Here is a 20,388-nt window from a genome sequence, read left to right on the forward strand (position 1 = left end):
TAAAAGAGAATTGTGTCTTAAAAGTATCCTTACTTGAATTCTCGGTTTCATTGGCTCGGAATCAATACCAAAATTTTTAAAATAGAGACACAATCTTTGGAACCGGGCATGCTATTTTTCAGTGTATAGTGCCCTTTCGTTAGTATTTATGAAGATCCCTTTAATTACCTTTGTTTGAATATTTTGACTTACTCGTCCTACACTCAAAAAAAAGTGAACTCTCTATTTCACTAAAGCCAATTTAACTTTATTTTAGTTCATAGAAATATTATGTTTGGAGAAAGTTTTCTTTACTCTAATACTTTTTTGTGTACGTTAGTTAAATTAACTAAACCCTAGGACAAAAATATACTCAAATGAAGCATAAAAATTAACTAAATTTGTGTCTTCCACAAAATAGTTCAGAATTTCTTTAAATTTGTAAATTTTACCAAAAATGCGTCCATCGTGAACTTCGTATGTCACTAAAGACATTCTTGCAATTTTGAACTCCAAGTTTTTTCTTCAAACTACAAAATTTTCTTTAACAAGTGAAAAAACTTAGTTAAGTCTAATAAATTTTCTTGTATTTGTCGAAAAATATTTACTTATTTTTATGACATCGGCGTGATGCCAACGTTTGTAATACTGTTTAGTTAAAATTTTCTACAAATATTCAAAATTTTCTAAAATTAACCGAAAGTTTTCTTCCTGGTGGGGTCACTGTTTTTTCAGTGTACGTTCCGATTTGTTTTGACGAAACAAAAAAAGTGCCCGTAATGCGAAAATGATAAACAAAACTCATGCTTTTTTTTAAATGTCTTTTCTTTTGGTTCCGATTGAATTTTCTCTCCGCATACTGATTTTAATCTTTTTACTTAAGCATATACAATTTTTGGCGGTCTTATATCACAACATATATATGTTTACTCCAAATTTGTAAATTTATACTTGTTTATATTCACACATAGTATTTTTCCAATCTTTAATGGAATTTTCTTTGTGTATATATATTTTTAAGGCGCCAATTGGTTACTTTCATTATTTTACTTCCAGCATACACTTTATGTATCTCTTTCTAAACACATATATGTTTATAGTCTATTTCTAAATTAATATATGTTTGCATCCAAGCATATTATATTTACAAACATTTTATGTCCCAAACATAATATGTTCTAACATATTAACATATATGTCCCAAACATATTATGCTAGTTTATGAACATTATATTCTTGCACTTAAAAATATTGTGTTTAAAAATTTGAGTTCCAAACATATAATTTTTACACCCAAACATATGAAAAACAGTCTTTTTCGTCCGTGTATAAGTCTGTTGAAATCACGTTAACTTCCGAACGAAACAAGCTGTCGACTTGAACCTTGGCACAAGTAGTTGTTATTGATGTAGGTCGGATGGTATTGCAAATGGGCCATATCGGTCCATGGTGTCAGTATATGGTCTCTAACAACCATGCAAAAATTGGTCCACATCGGTCCATAATTATATATAGCCCCCATATAAACCGATTCCCAGATTTGGGTTGCGGATCCTCTTGGAAGGCGCAAATTTCATCCGATCTGGTTGAAATTTGGTACGTAGTGTTAGTATATGGTCTCTCACAATCATGCAAAATTGGTCCACATCGGTCCATAATTGTATATAGCCCCCATATAAACCATCCAGATTTGGGTTGCGGATCCTCTTGGAAGGCTCAAATTTCATCCGATCTGGTTGAAATTTGGTACGTGGTGTTAGTATATGGTTTCTAACAACCATGCAAAAATTGATCCATATCGGTCCATAGGTATATATAGCCGATTTCCAATCTTACAACGTACAACGTAGATTGTTTTCCATTTTTTACAATATGCGTTCTGCCATATATTTTTCAAACCTTTGCCACATTGTCATTTGTTGTTGCACACTGTATTTATTTCAACCCTTTGCTACGATTTGTTGTTGCGTTCGAAATATTTATTTTCAATCATATTTTTCAATTTACGCGAAAAACAAAAACCCAAGCGTTCGTTACGAGTTACTTCCACAGACTGATCTCTCCATCATACGTTGTTGAATAAATAGTCATTCTCTTATTCTCTTTTTGCTCTTTCTCTCCATCGCTCAAAATCATTCAATTTCAATCACAAAGGTGATTGAATCAATCACATGTTTAATTGGGAACGGAAAATTTTCAATCACGTTTGTAATTGAAAATTATTTCCGAATTGATTAACAAATTGATTGAATCAATCAATATTTGAATTGAAAACGTTACGAATATCAATCATTTTTTAATTGGTTTTTAATCGGATTTGATTAAATAATTAATTGAATCAATTAATATATTAATTGAATCCGTTTCCAAATTCAATTAAGTGTTTAATTGAAAAAATTTAGGCGATAATTTTTTGTGTGTAGGTATTTGTTTGTAAATATAGAATTTTCTTTAATTTTTAATTGGATACAGACAATGTTTAAATTTCTAGTATTATAGTAGCCCTGATGTTTGCCGCAGGCGTGGTAACTATAAGTATACTTATAGGTACCAAGCAACAATATATTATTTTGGTATGTGCGTGAAGATAAATTGTAAATCTGACTAAGATCGATATTTTTGGGATGCTTGCGAAAATAATAGCCACTTGCATTTATAGTACTCCTCAAGAGCTATCATTTGATACTATGTATCAAAGAGCTATCATTTTGTAGAGCAGGTATTTCACAGTGGGCCCGCGTGCACTATATAAAGGGTGATTCTTTTGAGGTTAGGATTTTCATGCATTAGTATTTGACAGATCACGTGGGATTTCAGACATGGTGTCAAAGAGAAAGATGCTCAGTATGCTTTGACATTTCATCATGAATAGACTTACTAACGAGCAACGCTTGCAAATCATTGAATTTTATTACCAAAATCAGTGGCAGAAAATCCGCTTTTTTATCGACAAATTTTGTTCAGCGATGAGGCTCATTTCTGGTTGAATGGCTACGTAAATAAGCAAAATTGCCGCATTTGGAGTGAAGAGCAACCAGAAGCCGTTCAAGAACTGCCCATGCATCCCGAAAAATGCACTGTTTGGTGTGGTTTGTACGCTGGTGGAATCATTGGACCGTATTTTTTCAAAGATGCTGTTGGACGCAACGTTACGGTGAATGGCGATCGCTATCGTTCGATGCTAACAAACTTTTTGTTGCCAAAAATGGAAGAACTGAACTTGGTTGACATGTGGTTTCAACAAGATGGCGCTACATGCCACACAGCTCGCGATTCTATGGCCATTTTGAGGGAAAACTTCGGAGAACAATTCATCTCAAGAAATGGACCGGTAAGTTGGCCACCAAGATCATGCGATTTGACGCCTTTAGACTATTTTTTGTGGGGCTACGTCAAGTCTAAAGTCTACAGAAATAAGCCAGCAACTATTCCAGCTTTGGAAGACAACATTTCCGAAGAAATTCGGGCTATTCCGGCCGAAATGCTCGAAAAAGTTGCCCAAAATTGGACTTTCCGAATGGACCACCTAAGACGCAGCCGCGGTCAACATTTAAATGAAATTATCTTCAAAAAGTAAATGTCATGGACCAATCTAACGTTTCAAATAAAGAACCGATGAGATTTTGCAAATTTTATGCGTTTTTTTTTTAAAAAAAGTTATCAAGCTCTTAACAAATCACCCTTTATATTGTAAATTCTGACATATTAATTATATTTTTGATAAAAATCGGTACTCGTATTTCTTGGATGCTTTCGAAAATGATAACTACTTGCAACTACTTACTTTATAGTACTCCTCAAGAGTTTTCGTTTGAAATCAAAAAATGTAGAGCTGGTTTCGCACGGTTGGCGCAGTTAAACTTTATTTCAAGTTAGGCAAACTAACTTTTAAAATATAGCAGCAAAACTAACTTTTATGGGATGCTTTCGAAAATAAAAACCACTTGGATTTATAGTACTCTTCAAGATCTTTGTTTCTTGCGCAGTTATTGTGGAAAGTGCTGATTTTTATTAAATATTTTATTTCCCCAAAATTGTAATTAGCCCATTAGGTGGGCAAACAAAAACTACCTGGCACGCGCACATATAGAAATATAAAAACTTAGATCGACCACAATTTCTACGAAGTTCAATAACTTTTTTTGCACTTGTAGTTTCACTATAGTGGATCCACGTAAGACATACAAATATGTACTACCAAGCAACGAAATCAATGGAAACTTCAAAAATGACAAATTCTTTTAAATAGCGGTATTTTCTGAAAGGATGTTAGTGTTATTAATTATTACAAACACAAAAATCGTAATAACATATCTTTACGCTGCTTTTTAAACTGTGCAAAAACCAATAATGTAATTAGTGGTAGGTCCCATTGGAGCTCATCACGCAGAAGCGCACTAAACTTTTTCAAACACTTTAAAAAATTTTAAGTTTTCAAATTAAAACACTTTAACACAAGAAGTCATAAACCATCACGCTGCAAATCTTATAAATTACTTAATTATTTAAGAAAAAATTTTGTAAACTAAAATCAATAGTAACCACTATAATTACTTGTAATTTGAAAAACAATTTTTGATAAATAATTTACATGTCATGATTAAAATTATCAAATTATTTTTATCGTAGATCTACTCCTGATTAAGCAATTCAATGTAATTGCGAAATATTGAAGACTAAAGAAACCAATACCCACAAAAAACTATATAAAGCTTGAATAATTATTTTCTATTGAATAAAAGAAAGATCGAATAAAATCAAAATTGCTAAGTTATGTATGAATAAAAATCAAAAAGTTGTGGGACTCATCTCGCATAGAAGCGTTAAAATAGAGTAAGGATTAATAAAATGCTACAAATTATTTAAATGTTGTCGAAGAAATGATTAGTCCATTTTATAAAAATTGCGAATTGAAAACATTTAAGGTCAAACGTTTCAGATAAGCGTTAGAATGCATTAAAAATCGTAAGAAATGTAAAAATTATTTATTTTATTTATTGTTTATTTTAATCATACAGTAAATGTATGATAAAAAAGAGAAAAGAAGCATTGGCTGCTAAGGCCATCAGCTTTGTAACAATTATTTGTTTATCGCAACACCACAAAAATGTTTAATTCACATCCAAAATACTGAATTCGGATCACACCTTAAAAAGTGATGCAAATTCAGTGCAACGGTTGTTGAAATGATTGAATGTTGAAATGGATCGCTCCATTTAGTTCCGTTCCGTAATGGGAACTAGTTCCTTTTGCTATATCCTTAGTTGCTTTTTCAATTTCGTTCCTTATGTCAGTGCCGCTCATTTTCTTTCAGAGTTTGGTACAATACGTCATTACTAACAAAAGAAACTACAAACTGATCGTTCAACGCACAAAAAGGAGCGAAATAGCTGAATATAGTGAAAAAGGGTTTCATATAGGCCGGTACTCTGTTCGGTTTTCGCGTTGAAACTCCATACAAAACCAAAAAATGCGAAAAACTAGCGAAATTTTTTCCATTTGTGGTACTTTGTTTTTTTTTTTCGAGATGAAAAACTTACGTTTATAGCATGGCGTCATTTGCAATGTGAATTAAGAAATAATTTATTTATTAAAACTATTTGTCTGGGTTTATAACGCAAACATGGATCATATTTTTGTTCCGAAAATATACAAAGGAGCAAAGGAGTAGCAGATCAATTGTCCAAGGTAAATTTATTTATTTATATATTTACAATCATAATGAATTATGAAAATAAACAGGTAATATAGGTGCTAACAACATAGGTTTTCGACCTTCTGCCCAAGGTAAAATAAAATGTTAATTTTGTAATAGCAAGCAGCAACATAAAAGTTCTATTTTCGTAGCATTGACTTTGTCTAAAACGTTTGATACAGTGAACCACACCACCCTCTTAGGGGATAGGTTAGGTTAGGTTAAAGTGGCAGCTCAGGCTCACTTAGACTATTATTAACTAAAAGTACCTATTACATATGGGCACTTCTAGTTTTAACCGCTGAACCTTCTCGATTATTTTCTTCTGTTGAACCAACCAGATTGTTCCAAAAAAATTAGCAGACTGCGTAAGTTAACGTTTTCCAGAGCCGCCTGTAATCTAAAGCTACACTGAAAAAAAGCATAATCGGTTCCAAAGATTTTGTCTTTACTTTAAAAAATTTGGTACTGATTCCGAGCCAAAGAAGCGGAGAATACAAGTACGGATACTTTTAAGACACAATTCTCTTTTAAATTTAGGTTTTGTGTACTTGCTTCTAGGAAGCAAATTTTAATTTTTCGCTTTCTCAGCTTTTTTTCTTCGTATGCTGTCAAAGACCTTTAAAAACGAGTTAACGGAAACTTTATTTTCCAAATTAAGACTCGACTTCCAGTAGAAATTATGCTATGTTTGAAGTAAAAACTTCTTTAAAATAAAGTTTTGAAAAACATGTCCTATATTCGAACGATTTTTTGCTTTGTAGTCAAGATGCAAAAAGACAACAAATTTAAAGACAATTTCATTAAATTTAAAGAATTTTTCTGAATTATTAAAGTCAAGTTGACCTTAGCCTATAAATTTTTTCTTTCATATTAAGAAACACATTTTTAAGTCAAATCACTTAATTATAAGGACAATACGACTTCATTGAAAAGTTTATCGACTTTTGGACAAGGAACATAACTTTATTTTAGAGAAATGCGTCTTCTATGCTAAGCAAAATATGTATTCGTATTTTAAAGACATGAAATCTTTGACCTCACGACAATATTTTTTTCAGTGTATATGCTCCTAAAATTTGCTTACGGCTTACACAAAATGCAGGACACTCACACAATAGGTGTTTAATTGATTTCTTTTCCTCAGCATCATGGCAGCTATGCAATCGTTTTTGCAAAAAAACCTACGAGGCAGCGACCCGTTATAGCAGGTATCAGGAGTGATATCTGACGTCTCGAGAACACTAGCATATCTAGTGTGCGGTTTAAGTTTAAATGGGCCATATTTGCTTGGTGTCGTTACAACCCTTGCAATCCTCCCATCGAACATTTGCCATCATAACAGCATTCTCACGGAGTATGAGCTTGCAGGCAGCCAGGGGCATACCAACAGATTCTAGTTCCCCTGGAATATGTAAGGTAGTCCCTAGCCTTGCTAACTCATCGGCTTCGCAGTTCCCCGGTATGTTCCTATGGCCAGGCACCCATATTAGGTGAATATTGTTCTGCTCAGCCATCGCATTGAGAGATTTGCGGCAGTCGATGGCCATTTTCGAGTTAAGGAACACAGAGTTCAAGAATTTTGTTCAGGTTGACTGTCTGAGTATATATTAATGCCCACATTTTTTGGAACATTACTTCTCAGCCAATTCGCCACCCCTCTAATTGCTAATATTTCAGCCTGAAAACCACTACAGTGATTAGGTAACCTTTTCGCTTTCGAAGTCCCAGATCTTTAGAATATACTCCGTGTAGGTACACTCTATTACTATTTTTACTTGTTTTCGAAATATCTACTATCAACTCAGTACACATTGAACTATATAAATTTAATTTTTATAGTTTTGTTCAAATAAATTTTTTCCATTCAAGAATTGACTTTGTAATCACACAGAAATAAACAGAATTTCTATAAAATATAAAATAGGTATTTCATTGGGAGAGACTACAATTTGGCGATACTGGCAAGATAATAGAAGGAAGAAATAAGCGAGAGCATCAAACAAAATAACAGCAATTGAATTCCAACAATACAATCTTGATTGAGACAATAGAATCGGATGTATTACAAATCGGGGAGAAGTTTCTAGTGCACGCTTTGAGACAACGTATCAATTAAAAAAATGGATTTCTTGAAGTCTGGCATCAATTACCTAAGTAATAATTTTTTGTGAAGATATTCATCTCATCTCAATCCTCTCAACAATCCTCACAATTCGGATACCTTAAAATAGCTCTGAACTAACAACGCCAAACTCACCAACGCGCACAGAAAACCAAGTTTCAACCGATCCTTGTAACAACAGTGGGGGAATTAACGAGCAAGCGACATTGGCTAATGGTTACAATATATTGAATAGGACTGACTAACGGCACCGAAATTTTTGCTGCATCAATAAAACTACCAAATTTTTGGACTAATTTTCCAGAAGCATGGCTTATCCATGCTGAAATGCAATTTGCAACCAAAGGGATCTCAGTGGATAAGACAAAATATGAATACATCGTTACAGCTTTGCCACAGGAAGTAATTATGACCGTTTTAGATGTGATTCAGAATCCCCCTAGTGAAAATAGATATGAACATTTGAATGATGTTTTGATTCAGAGACACACAATTAGTGAAGGTAAACGTTTGGATAAGGTTTTGTCTCATTCGGAAATAGGAGATCAGAAACCCTCCGAATTTTATCGATCAATGTCCTTAATGGCAGGCACGAGATTTGGTCAAGACGTCTTGAAACGACTCTGGCTACGGAAATTACCTAAGAGTTTTAATATAGAATTGACGGGATTAAATGTGACAAATATGAGCGAACTATTGCAACTGGCAGCCCAAATATTATCTGCCAGTTGCAATAGTTCGCTCATATTTGTCACATTTAATCCCGTCAATTCTATATTAAAACTCTTAGGTAATTTCCGGTAGTGCAGAAGGACGAGTTGTCAGTAATTGGAGCATCGGTACCTTCACAGAAAACGTCGTCTGTGGTGGTTTAGGGTAAAGTTGTTGAAGGATTAGTTAAGGCCACTAGTAACATATGTGAAAGTTTAGCAAAATCTATCACTAGAAGTTTCTGCAATGAGACGACAGTTTGAAGAATTTAAATATAAGGATCCAGGATTTAGACAACGAAATTCTAGGTCACGAAGCCGAAAAAGTAATTGGCTGTGTAGATTTCACTATAGATTTGGTAAGGATGCTAGGAGCTGTAAACAACCTTGTTCTTAAAATCACACTGAAAAAAATATTGTCGTGAGGTCAAAGATTTCATGTCTTTAAAATACGAATGCAAATTTTGCTTAACATAGAAGACGCATTTCGCTAATATAAAGTTTTTTCCTTGTCCAAAAGTCGATTAACTTTTCAAAGAAGTCGCATTGTCCTTATAATTAAGATATTTCACTTAAAAATGGGTATCATAACATGAAAGAAAAAATGTTTGGGCTAAGGTCAACTTGACTTTAATAATTCAAAAAAATCCTTCAAATTTAATGAAATTGTCTTTAAATTTGTTGCCTTTTTGCATCTTGACTACAAAGCAAAAAATCATTCAAATATAGGACATGATTTTCAACACTTTATTTTAAAGACGTTTTTTTACTTGAAACAAATCATATTTCTACAGTAAGTCTAGTCTTAATTTAGAAAATAAAGTTGTCGTTAACTCGTTTTTAAAGGACTTTGATAGCATATGAAGAAAAAAGCTGCAAGAGCGAAAAATAAAAATTTGCTTCCTAGAAGCAAGTACACAAAACCCAAATTGAAAGGAGAATTGTGTCTTAAAAGTATCCTTACTTGTATTCTCCGCTTCTTTGGCTCGGAATCAATACCAAAATTTTTAAAGTAAAGACAAAATCTTTGGAACCGAGCATGCTTTTTTTTCAGTGCAGAATAGAGATGAGTCAAAAAACTAGGTAAATCCATTGCAGAAGCGACGGGCAATGGGTGTGCAGAAGTATCGGCACGTCGCCTCTTTATTTACGACAAATCGAATAAATTAAATTTTCTCGTAGACAGTGGGGCAGATATATCTATTTTACCGGCATCAAAATTTAAGAGTGACAAAAGAGTTTCGGATGTGATTCTGACAGCTGCCAACGGTACAGCGATTCAGACCTACGGTAAGAAATTAGTAAACGTGGACTTGGGATTGCGCCGAGAGTTTCAGTTTGTGTTCACTTTGGCAAATATTGATAGGCCAATAATAGGTGCAGATTTCCTGCATAAATACGGATTGTTGATTGATATCAGGAATAAGGTTCTACTCTACTCGATCCTCTAACAAATTTGAAAATTTCCGCATGTTCACAAATATGTAATATTAATTTACCAAAGATTTATTCGTGCCAAAATAAATATACTAGTCTCTTGAAAGAGTCCCCTTCGCTGACTATACACAACCTGTTAAACACTCAACGGTACACAGGATAGTGACCAATGGATCGTTGCCATTTACCAAGCCCAGACGACTAGATCCAATAAAGTATAAGGTTGCCAAAGCGAAATTTGATTATTTAATAAAATGGGGAATATGCAGATCATCCGATTCTAGTGTTGCTTCGGCTTTGCATTTAGTTCCCAAAAAGGACCCAGATGGCTGGCGTCCTTGTGGAGACTTTAGACAACTAAACGCCGTCACCGTACCTGATAGGTACTCCATACCTCACATACACGACTTGAATGTGAACCTGAAAGGGAAAAGATTTATTTTAAGTTGGTCTTAGTTAGGGCCTACCATCAAATTCCGATGGCACAGGAGGATATATACAAGACAGCCATAACGACACCGTTCGAAATGTTCGAATTTGATAGAATGCCTTTCGGGTTGAGAAATTCGGCACAAACTTTTCAACGTTTCATAAACGAAGTATTCAGAGGACTAGAGTATGTGTTTGTATATATTGATGATGTATTGGTTTTTAGCGAAAATGAGGAAGAACACTTACAACAACTTCATACAGTTTTTAAAAGGTTACAGGACTACGGGTTGAACATTAAGCCAGGAAAGTGTATAGTTGGCGTAACCAGTGTCGATTTCCTTGATCATAATATTTCAGAAGAAGGGTTCAGACCACCGGAGGGGAATGTTTCAGCCACTCGGAATTTCGAAAAGCCAAACTCCGTAAAATTGGTTCAGAAGTTTATGGGTATGATTAACTATTATCATCGACATATTCCGAAACTTGCTGAAATGGCCAGTCCGATACACGAAATCACCCTTATTCCTGAAGTCGCCCTCGCTCTCGCCGTCGCTTTTTGTCGTCTGTCGCTTTTAAGTCGTCTCGTCATTCATTTGGTATTCGTACGAAGTGGCGACGGCGACGACGACGACGATTACTTTTTGTACCAATTACAATACTCGGTAATAAAAGGCCGATATCACTAGAAAACAATCAGCTGATGTGCAAAAAAGAATTTTAAATTTTTCGGTTTAAAATATTTTTATTTCTGACTCAATTCTAAGTCGGAAAATCAAGAAAAAATATTTAATTTGACGCGGAAAAAATGTGGATATATATATATATATATATATATATATATATATATATATATATATATATATATATATATATATATATATATATATATATATATATATATATATATATATATATATATATATATATATATATATATATATATATATATATATATATATATAGCTTCCAAAACTACAAAAATGGCGACGACGCTGAGATCAATGGCACAAGTATCATCGTGAAAGAAAACAATCAGCTGATGTGCAAAACTGAATTTTAATTGTTTGCGTTTAAAATGAAATGATTTAGATATCTACATTAGGGCAATAACAACATCCGGCATATACAATTGGAACGACGTTAACATTATGTGTCCAAGGATCATTCAAAGTTCGAACCATTGTTACTTAAGTTTGCTGCTAAATAAAATACATTGACTTGAAGGATTTCTATCAAAAATAAATGGAATTGATAATCAACACGTTTACTTTAATTGTACAGTGTTCTTTTCTATGATTTGAATGTGATGACCATAATTGCTATATAAACTGATTTTTCCCATTTTTTTTTTTGTAATTGTTGAAGATTAGTCACTTTACCTCTTACCAATTTCCATTTTTTCCATTTATTTTTCAATTGCTCGATTAATAAAGTCTAAAAAAACTTCTTCAAAAATTAAACACTAAACTCGTCGCTGGTAACTTTAATGGCAACAAAAAGCGACGATGTTGGCGACAAAAAGCGTCACCAGGAATACCGATTTTCTTCGATAGCAGAATATATCGACGAACGGAATACCAATTAATGGCGACTGACGAAAAGCGACAAAAAGTTGATGAATTCCTTAAACTTGCGTCATTTTTCTTAGAGCCGGAAGAACTATCACTGGATCAGGAAATAGAGTTATTCCTCAAAAATTTCCGTAAAATGTCAAAAACTGATGCGAAAGCTGAATTTCTACGTCTATACAACAAAATTAAAAATGGTCCATAATGTTTTACGTGTTATGACCTTTAACGTTCGATCTTTGGTAGACAGAAGTCGCCAAATCGATCTCCACAACACATTAAAACTCAATAACATTGACATTTGTTTTGTTCAGGAAAGTCATCTGAGCAGATTCTCACGTATCTATTTTGAGGAATATATGTTCTTTCGGGACAAATCACCTCTTGGTGTTGCAGTACTCATTAAGAAATCTCTTTCTTTTTTTGATATTTATCTAGATGACATCAAATTCAATACAAGATTCCTGGCTCTGAATTTAACACATAACCAACTTTCAAAAACATTCTTGATTGGCTCAGTTTATATACCTTCTAATTTTCCCAGTAGTGACCTTCGTGAGGGGCTGAACAAAATCTTATCTACTGCTTGTAATTATGATGGCTTTATTCTCGGCGGAGATTTAAATTCTAAAAGCCCAACTTTCCAATTGGCTGGAAGACAATGTTCTTGACATTTCCCGCATCTGTGACAGATCGCCATTATATCCATACGGATCCTCCTTTTTGGACCATTTTTTAATAAGTAGCCACCTGCTGAATAAGGATCAACCTAATTTCAAAATCTCAAGCCTACCTTCATTCTCGGACCATTTTCCCTTGAAATTGGTTCTAAAATTAGAAGAAACGGACCTTGTAACTAGTAGCCCACCATCTTTTTTCTCATTCAAGAATACAAACTGGACAAATTTCAGCCGCGATCTTGAAGAATCTTCTGTATGCCTAATGCCACCAGTAAATAGAAACCTGCAGAATGATGAAATAGATACATTAATTGCAAACTTCACAACTACCTTCAATACTATCGCCTCTGATCACAGCGAGAGAGTGGAAGTAAAAAACCACAAGGCTCTAATATCAGATAAAATCAAAAAAAAATTTCGCACAAAATACAGTTGGCAAAAGGAACTGAAAAGAATTTACCACCGCGATGGAAACAGATGCTCCTCTGATTATAGAACTCTTTCAATTCAAATCAATCTTCTAAAGAATATCATCAAAGAGCTGATTAATATGGAACAAGCTGATTTCCTAAATAGGAAAATATCCCATCTAAGGCCTAGTTCTACAACCTTCAAAAAAATCCACAATATCATTGGCAGGAAAAAATCCACCTTCTGCAACAAATTGAAAATTAACGAGACATCGGTGACGGATAAAGAGGTAATAAAGGAGCGCTTCTTAGACTTTTATTCGACAGTATATACGGAAAACATCCCGGATCACCCTGCTATTGACCTCCATAGTCGGGTAGCCTCTAGTCTCGAGTCTGTCCCTTCACATATCTACTCTTTCGATGATTCATTCAACTCCTTGAACGGGACCGATTCTTACCACTTTACTGATATCTCCACGATTAGAGAGATAATCTCCTCACTTAACTCGAAGAAATCGAGCGGACTTGATAAAATCCCAAACTTCTTACTGAAAAAGATGCCCAATGCAGCACTGAAGCTTCTAGAGATAATATTTAATAACTGTTTAAACAACGGCTATTTTCCATCAGCTTGGAAGTCCTCGAGGATAATTCCAATAAAAAAGAAAAATTCAGGCCTTAACATCAACGACTATCGCCCAATCTCTCTTCTCTCAAACCTGGGGAAAGTTTTTGAAAACATATTGAAGAGTAAATTGGACAAAGAATTCTCTGTCGAACCTATTTTTCCCTTACAATTTGGATTTAGAGCAGGTCATTCGACTCAACATGCTCTATTGAACTTTCATAATGATGTAACAAACAGCCTCAGGAAAAAGTGCGCAACAGTAGCCATCTCATTGGACATAGAAAAGGCCTTTGATTCTGCATGCCACATGGGCATACTATACAAACTCATTGATCTTCAAGTGGACCCTTTCCTGATAAAAATCTTCAAGAGCTATTTCACTGATCGTCACTTCTGCATTGACATAAACGGTTCTTTATCAAGCTTTGGTTCCGTCAAAAGCGGCGTCCCGCAAGGAAGTGTGCTGACACCTTTCCTTTTTAACTTGCTACTCTATGACTTCCCCCATGTGGGGGATCATTCTAAAGCGATACTATATGCTGACGACTGTATTATTTATGCTCACGATGCCTTTCCAATTAAAGCGTTAGAGGCGGCAGCAGATCACCTTATTATTATTGCTGAGTACTATAGGAAATGGGGCATCAAGATAAATCCAGCAAAATCAGAGGCAATTTGTATCAGGAATGCTTCAGGCAAATGTCATAGAAATGTAGTTCCACAAAGTAAAAATCTTTGCCTATCCCTCGGAGGCACGGAGATCTCCTTCAAGTCAACGTTGAAATACCTAGGTGTTGAATTTGACAATCTGCTCAAATCTCATCTGCTCAAATTCAACGGCCATGCCAGAGAAATGTTGAAAAAGGCTAAGAAAATCTGTGGATCATTTCACACCCTCCTAATCAACCGCTTTCTTCCTCAAGAAACCAAACTACTCATTTACAAAGTGGCTATAAGACCTGCCCTTCTGTATGCATTTCCAATCTGGTTTTCAATTTCACCATCCATTGCCATGGAATTGGAGATACTTGAAAGAAACATTATCCGGAAATGCATAGGAAAGAATTATAAAATACCGACGAAACGTTACTCTACCGAAACTCTAAAATAGTACCTATACTCAATTATGCTCTTTCATTACAAAGGAAATTTATCGAGCGTCTAGAAAACCACGAAAATCCTGCGATGACTGACATTTACAGGACTGAAAAATCTTCCAACTGGTCTAATCCCTCTTTCCTATCCCCCGTAGGGATAGTAAATGAGAACCTGGTCCTCCACCAGTCATACACGACCCCGTCATTTTTCGTCAAATCTACCCCTGGCTCACACAGAGGATAAACACCATCGGCTGTGATACTATCAAGTTTTTCTTTTATATTACTCACCTAGTTCTATGTTGTCACATAGTAACTTACCGTTTAATTTCATACATATTAGCAGTTAGCAACCCATACATGTTAACTCTCACATTGATTTACATATATATACATATATTATATAAAATATATTTATATTTGCGTACTATTGTACACCTCGTTATTTCTTACATATTCTATATATATATTTTAAAGTTCTGTTTTGTTAAGATGCTTATCTATCAAAAGCATCATGTCGTTTTAGTTTTAAGTGTTATTTAGTTTTTATCCCCATTGTCAGATAAACTCTATCTGCCATAGTTTAATGCCTAGAGCAAACATTGAAACTTAATAAGACTGTCATGGTACACTGTACCTCTCACTTTTACCTCTTGCACGTAGCATATTCTAAGAGCGTATATTAGAACAAAACCATTATAGTTCTAAGCACATTATTTCTAGTCATATGTTTCATTATAAGCACTTCAGATGTCGATAAAGTCTCAAATAAAGTAATACAATACAATACAATACAATACAAAAAGCGACGGCGAGGGCGACTTCAGGAATAAGGGTGAATGATAAATCGTGCATTGAAAGAGAAAAAGAAAAACGATACTTGGGAGGTTCAAGCTGAAGAAGCATTTGTAGAGATAAGGAAATCTTTTGCTTGTTGAATTCTATTGTGCCATTTTGATGAGAACTCAAAATTGATATTGACGGTAGATGCATCTGGTACGGCGATCGGAGGAGTTTTACAACAGGTACACGACAATATTACAGAGCCTTTAGCATTTTTTTCCCGGAAATTAACAGATGCAGAATCAAGATATAGTGTTTTTAACCGAGAGTTGTTAGCGATTCATGAAAATATAAAGCATTTTCGATATATGCTTGGAGGTAGATTTTTCACCGTCTACACGGATCATAAACCGCTAGTACATGCTTTAGAGTCAAGGAGGGAAAGGAGTCCAAGATAAATCCGACAACTGGAATATGTGTCACAATTCACTAACGATATTCAATATGTTAGAGGAACTTCAAATATAGTAGCTGATACACTCTCAAGATCTTTCGAGATAGGTGCCCTTAAATCTACAGTTATAGATTTGAGGACTTTGAGCATCGAACAGAAAAAAGATAAGGAGCTCTCTGAAGCAACATGTTCCAAAGATGCGGACCTAAATTTGAAATTAATTGAAATTCCTATGTTTCACGTTAGCCTATGGTGCGAAGTGTCACAAGAAGAACCGGGTCCCTATATTCCACAAAGCATGTGTAAAGTTTTTGAGAAATTGCATTGCATTTCCCACCCAGGAATGCGGGCTACTCGCCGCCTGATAACAAGACGGTGTTACTGGCGAGGTATGATCAAAGAGATTAACGTTTGGGCAAGGGATTTTATAAGTTGTCAGAATTCAAAAGTTACAAGACATACTAAGTCGCACAATGATGCCAGAAGTAGGAAAAAATCCCTACATGTAGGGATTTTTCGGAAAAAAATCGTATGTAGGGGAAAAGGGCAGATTTTTCATTTTCCCGTAAAACGTAGGGATTTTTTATATTTTGTTTGAAAACCATGAAAAAAGTGTTATATTCGATGAAAACTAAAATCATTTTAATGGAAAGTTTGTTATTTATAGAAAAAAGATATGGACAACTTGTTGCGACTAATGATTTCCTTAACTGCAGTGGAGTTAGTCGTTTTAAGTTCAACGCCGTCATCGAAAGTAATCGGCTTTAATCTTATCTGTAAACATATGCAGCAATTGTTTGACAAGCAGCGTTGCCACAATGAATTTTTATTTTGGACCAACATTTTACCAAAACTGGACCAAAATTCGTACCAGCGGACCATTTTTTCCAAATTAAATTAACATAATTTAAAAGTTGTACCAGCGGACCATTTTTCCAAATTAAATTAACATAATTTAAAAGTTACAATTTTACTTCGATAGCAAAATTTTATTTCTATTAAAATTTTTATTTCTATTTATTTCTATTAAAATTTTTATTTCTATTTATTTCTATAGAAAATTTTGTTAAAATTTTATTTCTTTAGAAAATTTTGTAAAAATTTTTTGTATAGAAAATTTTGTCAAAATTTTTTTTCTATAGAAAATTTTGTCAAAATTTTTTTCTATAGAAAATTTTGTTAAAATTTTATTTCTTTAGAAAATTTTGTCAAAATTGTATTTCTATAGAAAATTTTGTCAAAATTTTTTCTAGAAAATTTTGTAAAAATTTTATTTCTATAGAAATAATTGACAAAATTTTATTTATTAATTTATAGGAAATTTTATACAAATTTTGTTTCTATGTTATAGAAAATTTTGTCAAAATTTTATTTCTATAGACGATTTTGTCAAAATTTTATTTCTATAGAAAATTTTGTCCAAATTATATTTGTATAGAAAATTTTGAAAAAAATTTATTTCTATAGAAATTTTTGTCAACATTTTATTTCTATAGAAAATTTTGTCTAAATTTTAAAAATTGTGAAAAATTACCGATTTGACGAAAATGGACCAAAATCAACCAAATTCCATTTGGTCCGACCGTCGGACCAAATTTAAAATTTAATAATTTTTTGGACCAATTTTGGTCCTATCGGACCAAAATGGCAACCCTGTTGACAAGTGGATTTAAGCGTCCATAGAAACTTGTCTTAACATTTATTATATTTAACAAAACAAGTTGTGCTGCGGTATATGAATAACTCCAAGAAAGAATTCGAACTTGGTAAAGAACTTGAAAGATGTGTAGTCATATGAATTCTAACATTGTTTTTATCGTAATTTTTAGGCATCGAAAAAATGGATTCATCTGATTCCTCAGTGCCCGAAAAAGTTAAATCTAAATTCCCTAAACAACGATTTCCCAGCAGCTGGTTGGCAGATGATGTTTTTAAAGGATGGCTGGAGCCAGTTGAAGGCGATGAATACAAAAGCAAATGTGAAGCATATAAAGCATGTCGAAATTTGTTGAATTGCGGAAGCTCTAAATTAAAAAAAACACGCTGCAACCAAAGTGCATCTGAAGAACGTAGCCGCAATAAAGAAGTCGACCAATATTCAAAATTTTTTTAATAAAAAAGCAAGCCCGTTGGATGAAGATGTTGCGAATTTTGAAATACGAATGAGTATGTTCTTTGCTGAGCACAACGTCGGAATTAAAGTTGTGAAACATTTGATACCTTTACTGAAAGTTATTGTGACAGATTCCGCAATTATAAAAAACTGTCAACTAGGGAGAACGAAGTGTACGAAAGCTACCAGTAATGTTTTGGCCAGAGTGGAACAAGAGCAATTAGTTCAGAAACTTAAAACGACTAAATTTTCTGTTTTAGTAGATGAAAGTACTGATGTTACCAACAAAAAAATCTATGTGCCTAAGAATTGAATGTATGGCCGACGCGTTATACAATACGTTTAAAACTTGTATACTGGGGTTTGGAATTATTTATGACAATATCATAGGACTCTGCTGTGATGGACCCAATGTAATGGTTGGACAATATAATTCATTTTCATCAAAGCTAATAGAAGATCGACCAGATGTTATCATCATTAAATGTATTTGTCATTCCGCCGCTATTATTGCAACTAAAGCTTGTTTACAATTGCCAAGAGCACCAGAAGAATTAATACGACAAATTGGAACATACGTCTCCGCAAGCTCAAAAAGATGTGGCCAATTGGAACAGTTTCAGGAAATGTTGAATGAGGAAAAACGACAGATATTGAGAACGTCAGATACAAGATGGTTATCTCGTCAAAAATGTGGTGAAAGAATATTGGAAAATTGGCACGTACTTGAAGAATATTTTAATTTGGCATCCAGTCATGACAAATTAAAAGGAGCAGATTTAATATTAGCCGACATAAAAATGTGCAACAAGGCTTCTTTGCTTTTCTTAAAATATGTTTTAAATTATTTCAATGTTTTAAATGCTCTTTTTCAATCAAAACAACATTAGTTCCTGCTCTCCATTCTGAATCGACGAAAATATTTTTTAAGATGGGTCAAAACTTTATAAAAATATCTGAGCTAAAGTATAATTGCGTTGTACGATCACCTTGTAACGACGTGTTTTCACTTTGAAGCTGGGGCAAACTCAGAGTGTCCAGGGTCGTTACAAAATATTTATATTTCCACAGAAAGAGAAAACACTGAACAAGCTTTGTTAATGTTTTCAATAAACGTTATAATTGTACAGCCAGAGATGATGGATTTGAATGAGGACGTAGATAAACTGCTTACGGCGTCGATCTGGTTGTTAACTGATGACTGGCGGCAGCGACGGAGCAGTTGTAAATACAACCACTACCGGCGACGATGAGTCGGTTGTATAAACAACCTGATTACCGGGGAACGAGTGTTAGAAAAGGGTAAGTCACAGCTTTCCCACTTCACTAGCAGTCTAAATAGCAATATTTTGGTCACTGCGTTACAACGCACAGCCTGTGTTGCCAATGCGTTATACATTATAGTCGATGCAACTCCACATCGTTAATGTGCGGTCTCTCCGCCAGGGTACTTTCCGTTAGCCACAGAACACATTCAAAATTAGTAATTATTTTTCCATAAGTAATTTGTGTTCTTTATGATAGTACATAAAGAAACAAGTACTTTGGTATATATAAACCATGTGGATAAATACGAGTGAACGACTTTTGTCCTCATAACCTCATATAACTTTGCCAATCGAAAATATATTCGTCGGTACCGAATGTGAAGAGCTGCTTAAAACCTTTCCTCCATCAGAGGCCTACCAAGTTAAATCCGATTGCCTCAAGTTCTATATAACCGCTCTTGAAGAGATGCAATGCCGGCTTCCATTAAAACATGACTCGATTTTTACGGAAATGGAATTTTTGATACCCGAATCAGCCATTGGCGGAAGCGATAAAAGTGCTTTCCAATTTAAATTTTTGTTCCAAAAGTTTTCCATTAATATTGACCTTACACAGGAGTGGTTAACACTGGAATACAACTTTACCGAACAAGAACAAACATCGTTATCGAAGTTAGATGTAGAAAAGTTTTGATCAACCATAATCAAGTCCAAAAACTTTAATGATAATTTTTTATTTCCAAGTCTCTCAAAACTTATAAAAATCTTACTAAGTACGCCACATGCTAATGCAGATGCGGAAAGATTTTTTTCAATTGTTACTGATGCCCGTACAAAGAAAAGGAATAAAATAAGACATGAGGTGCTCAGTTCAATGTGTATTATTCGGTCGTATTTGCAAAGCAATTCTATGGACTGTACAAGTTTTAAATGTACACCTTCTCACTATACAAGACTGAACTCTAAAGATTTGTACAAATAAGTTATTTTTTGTTAATAATTTTTA

At 34.0% G+C, this 20,388-nt stretch overlaps 2 protein-coding genes across 9 annotated transcripts in view; one reads left to right on the forward strand and one right to left on the reverse strand.

Moving 5' to 3' along the window:
* The window catches only part of Myo31DF (Unconventional myosin ID), a 280,960-nt gene that overhangs the window by 35,487 nt on the left and 225,085 nt on the right, over positions 1–20,388 (reverse strand). The gene's annotated exons all lie outside the window — the stretch shown is intronic.
* On the forward strand, positions 17,560–19,086 carry LOC142225845 (uncharacterized). Its single transcript, XM_075295656.1, has 2 exons — positions 17,560–17,767; positions 17,831–19,086. Exons 1-2 carry the CDS (start codon positions 17,737–17,739, stop codon positions 18,112–18,114), a joined length of 315 nt encoding a protein of 104 aa, XP_075151771.1. The 5' UTR covers positions 17,560–17,736; the 3' UTR covers positions 18,115–19,086.

Source organism: Haematobia irritans, chromosome 2 (assembly GCF_050003625.1).
Source record: "Haematobia irritans isolate KBUSLIRL chromosome 2, ASM5000362v1, whole genome shotgun sequence".
NCBI classification, from domain to species: domain Eukaryota; kingdom Metazoa; phylum Arthropoda; class Insecta; order Diptera; family Muscidae; genus Haematobia; species Haematobia irritans.

What these genes read in the sequence shown, in the direction of transcription:
- LOC142225845 (XM_075295656.1), top strand. Translation starts at nt 17,737, where the DNA reads ATGAATAACTCCAAGAAAGAATTCGAACTTG. An exon ending in CAAGAAAGAATTCGAACTTG is followed by an intron (nt 17,768 to 17,830) that starts GTAAAGAACTTG and finishes CGTAATTTTTAG; the next exon opens with GCATCGAAAAAATGGATTCA.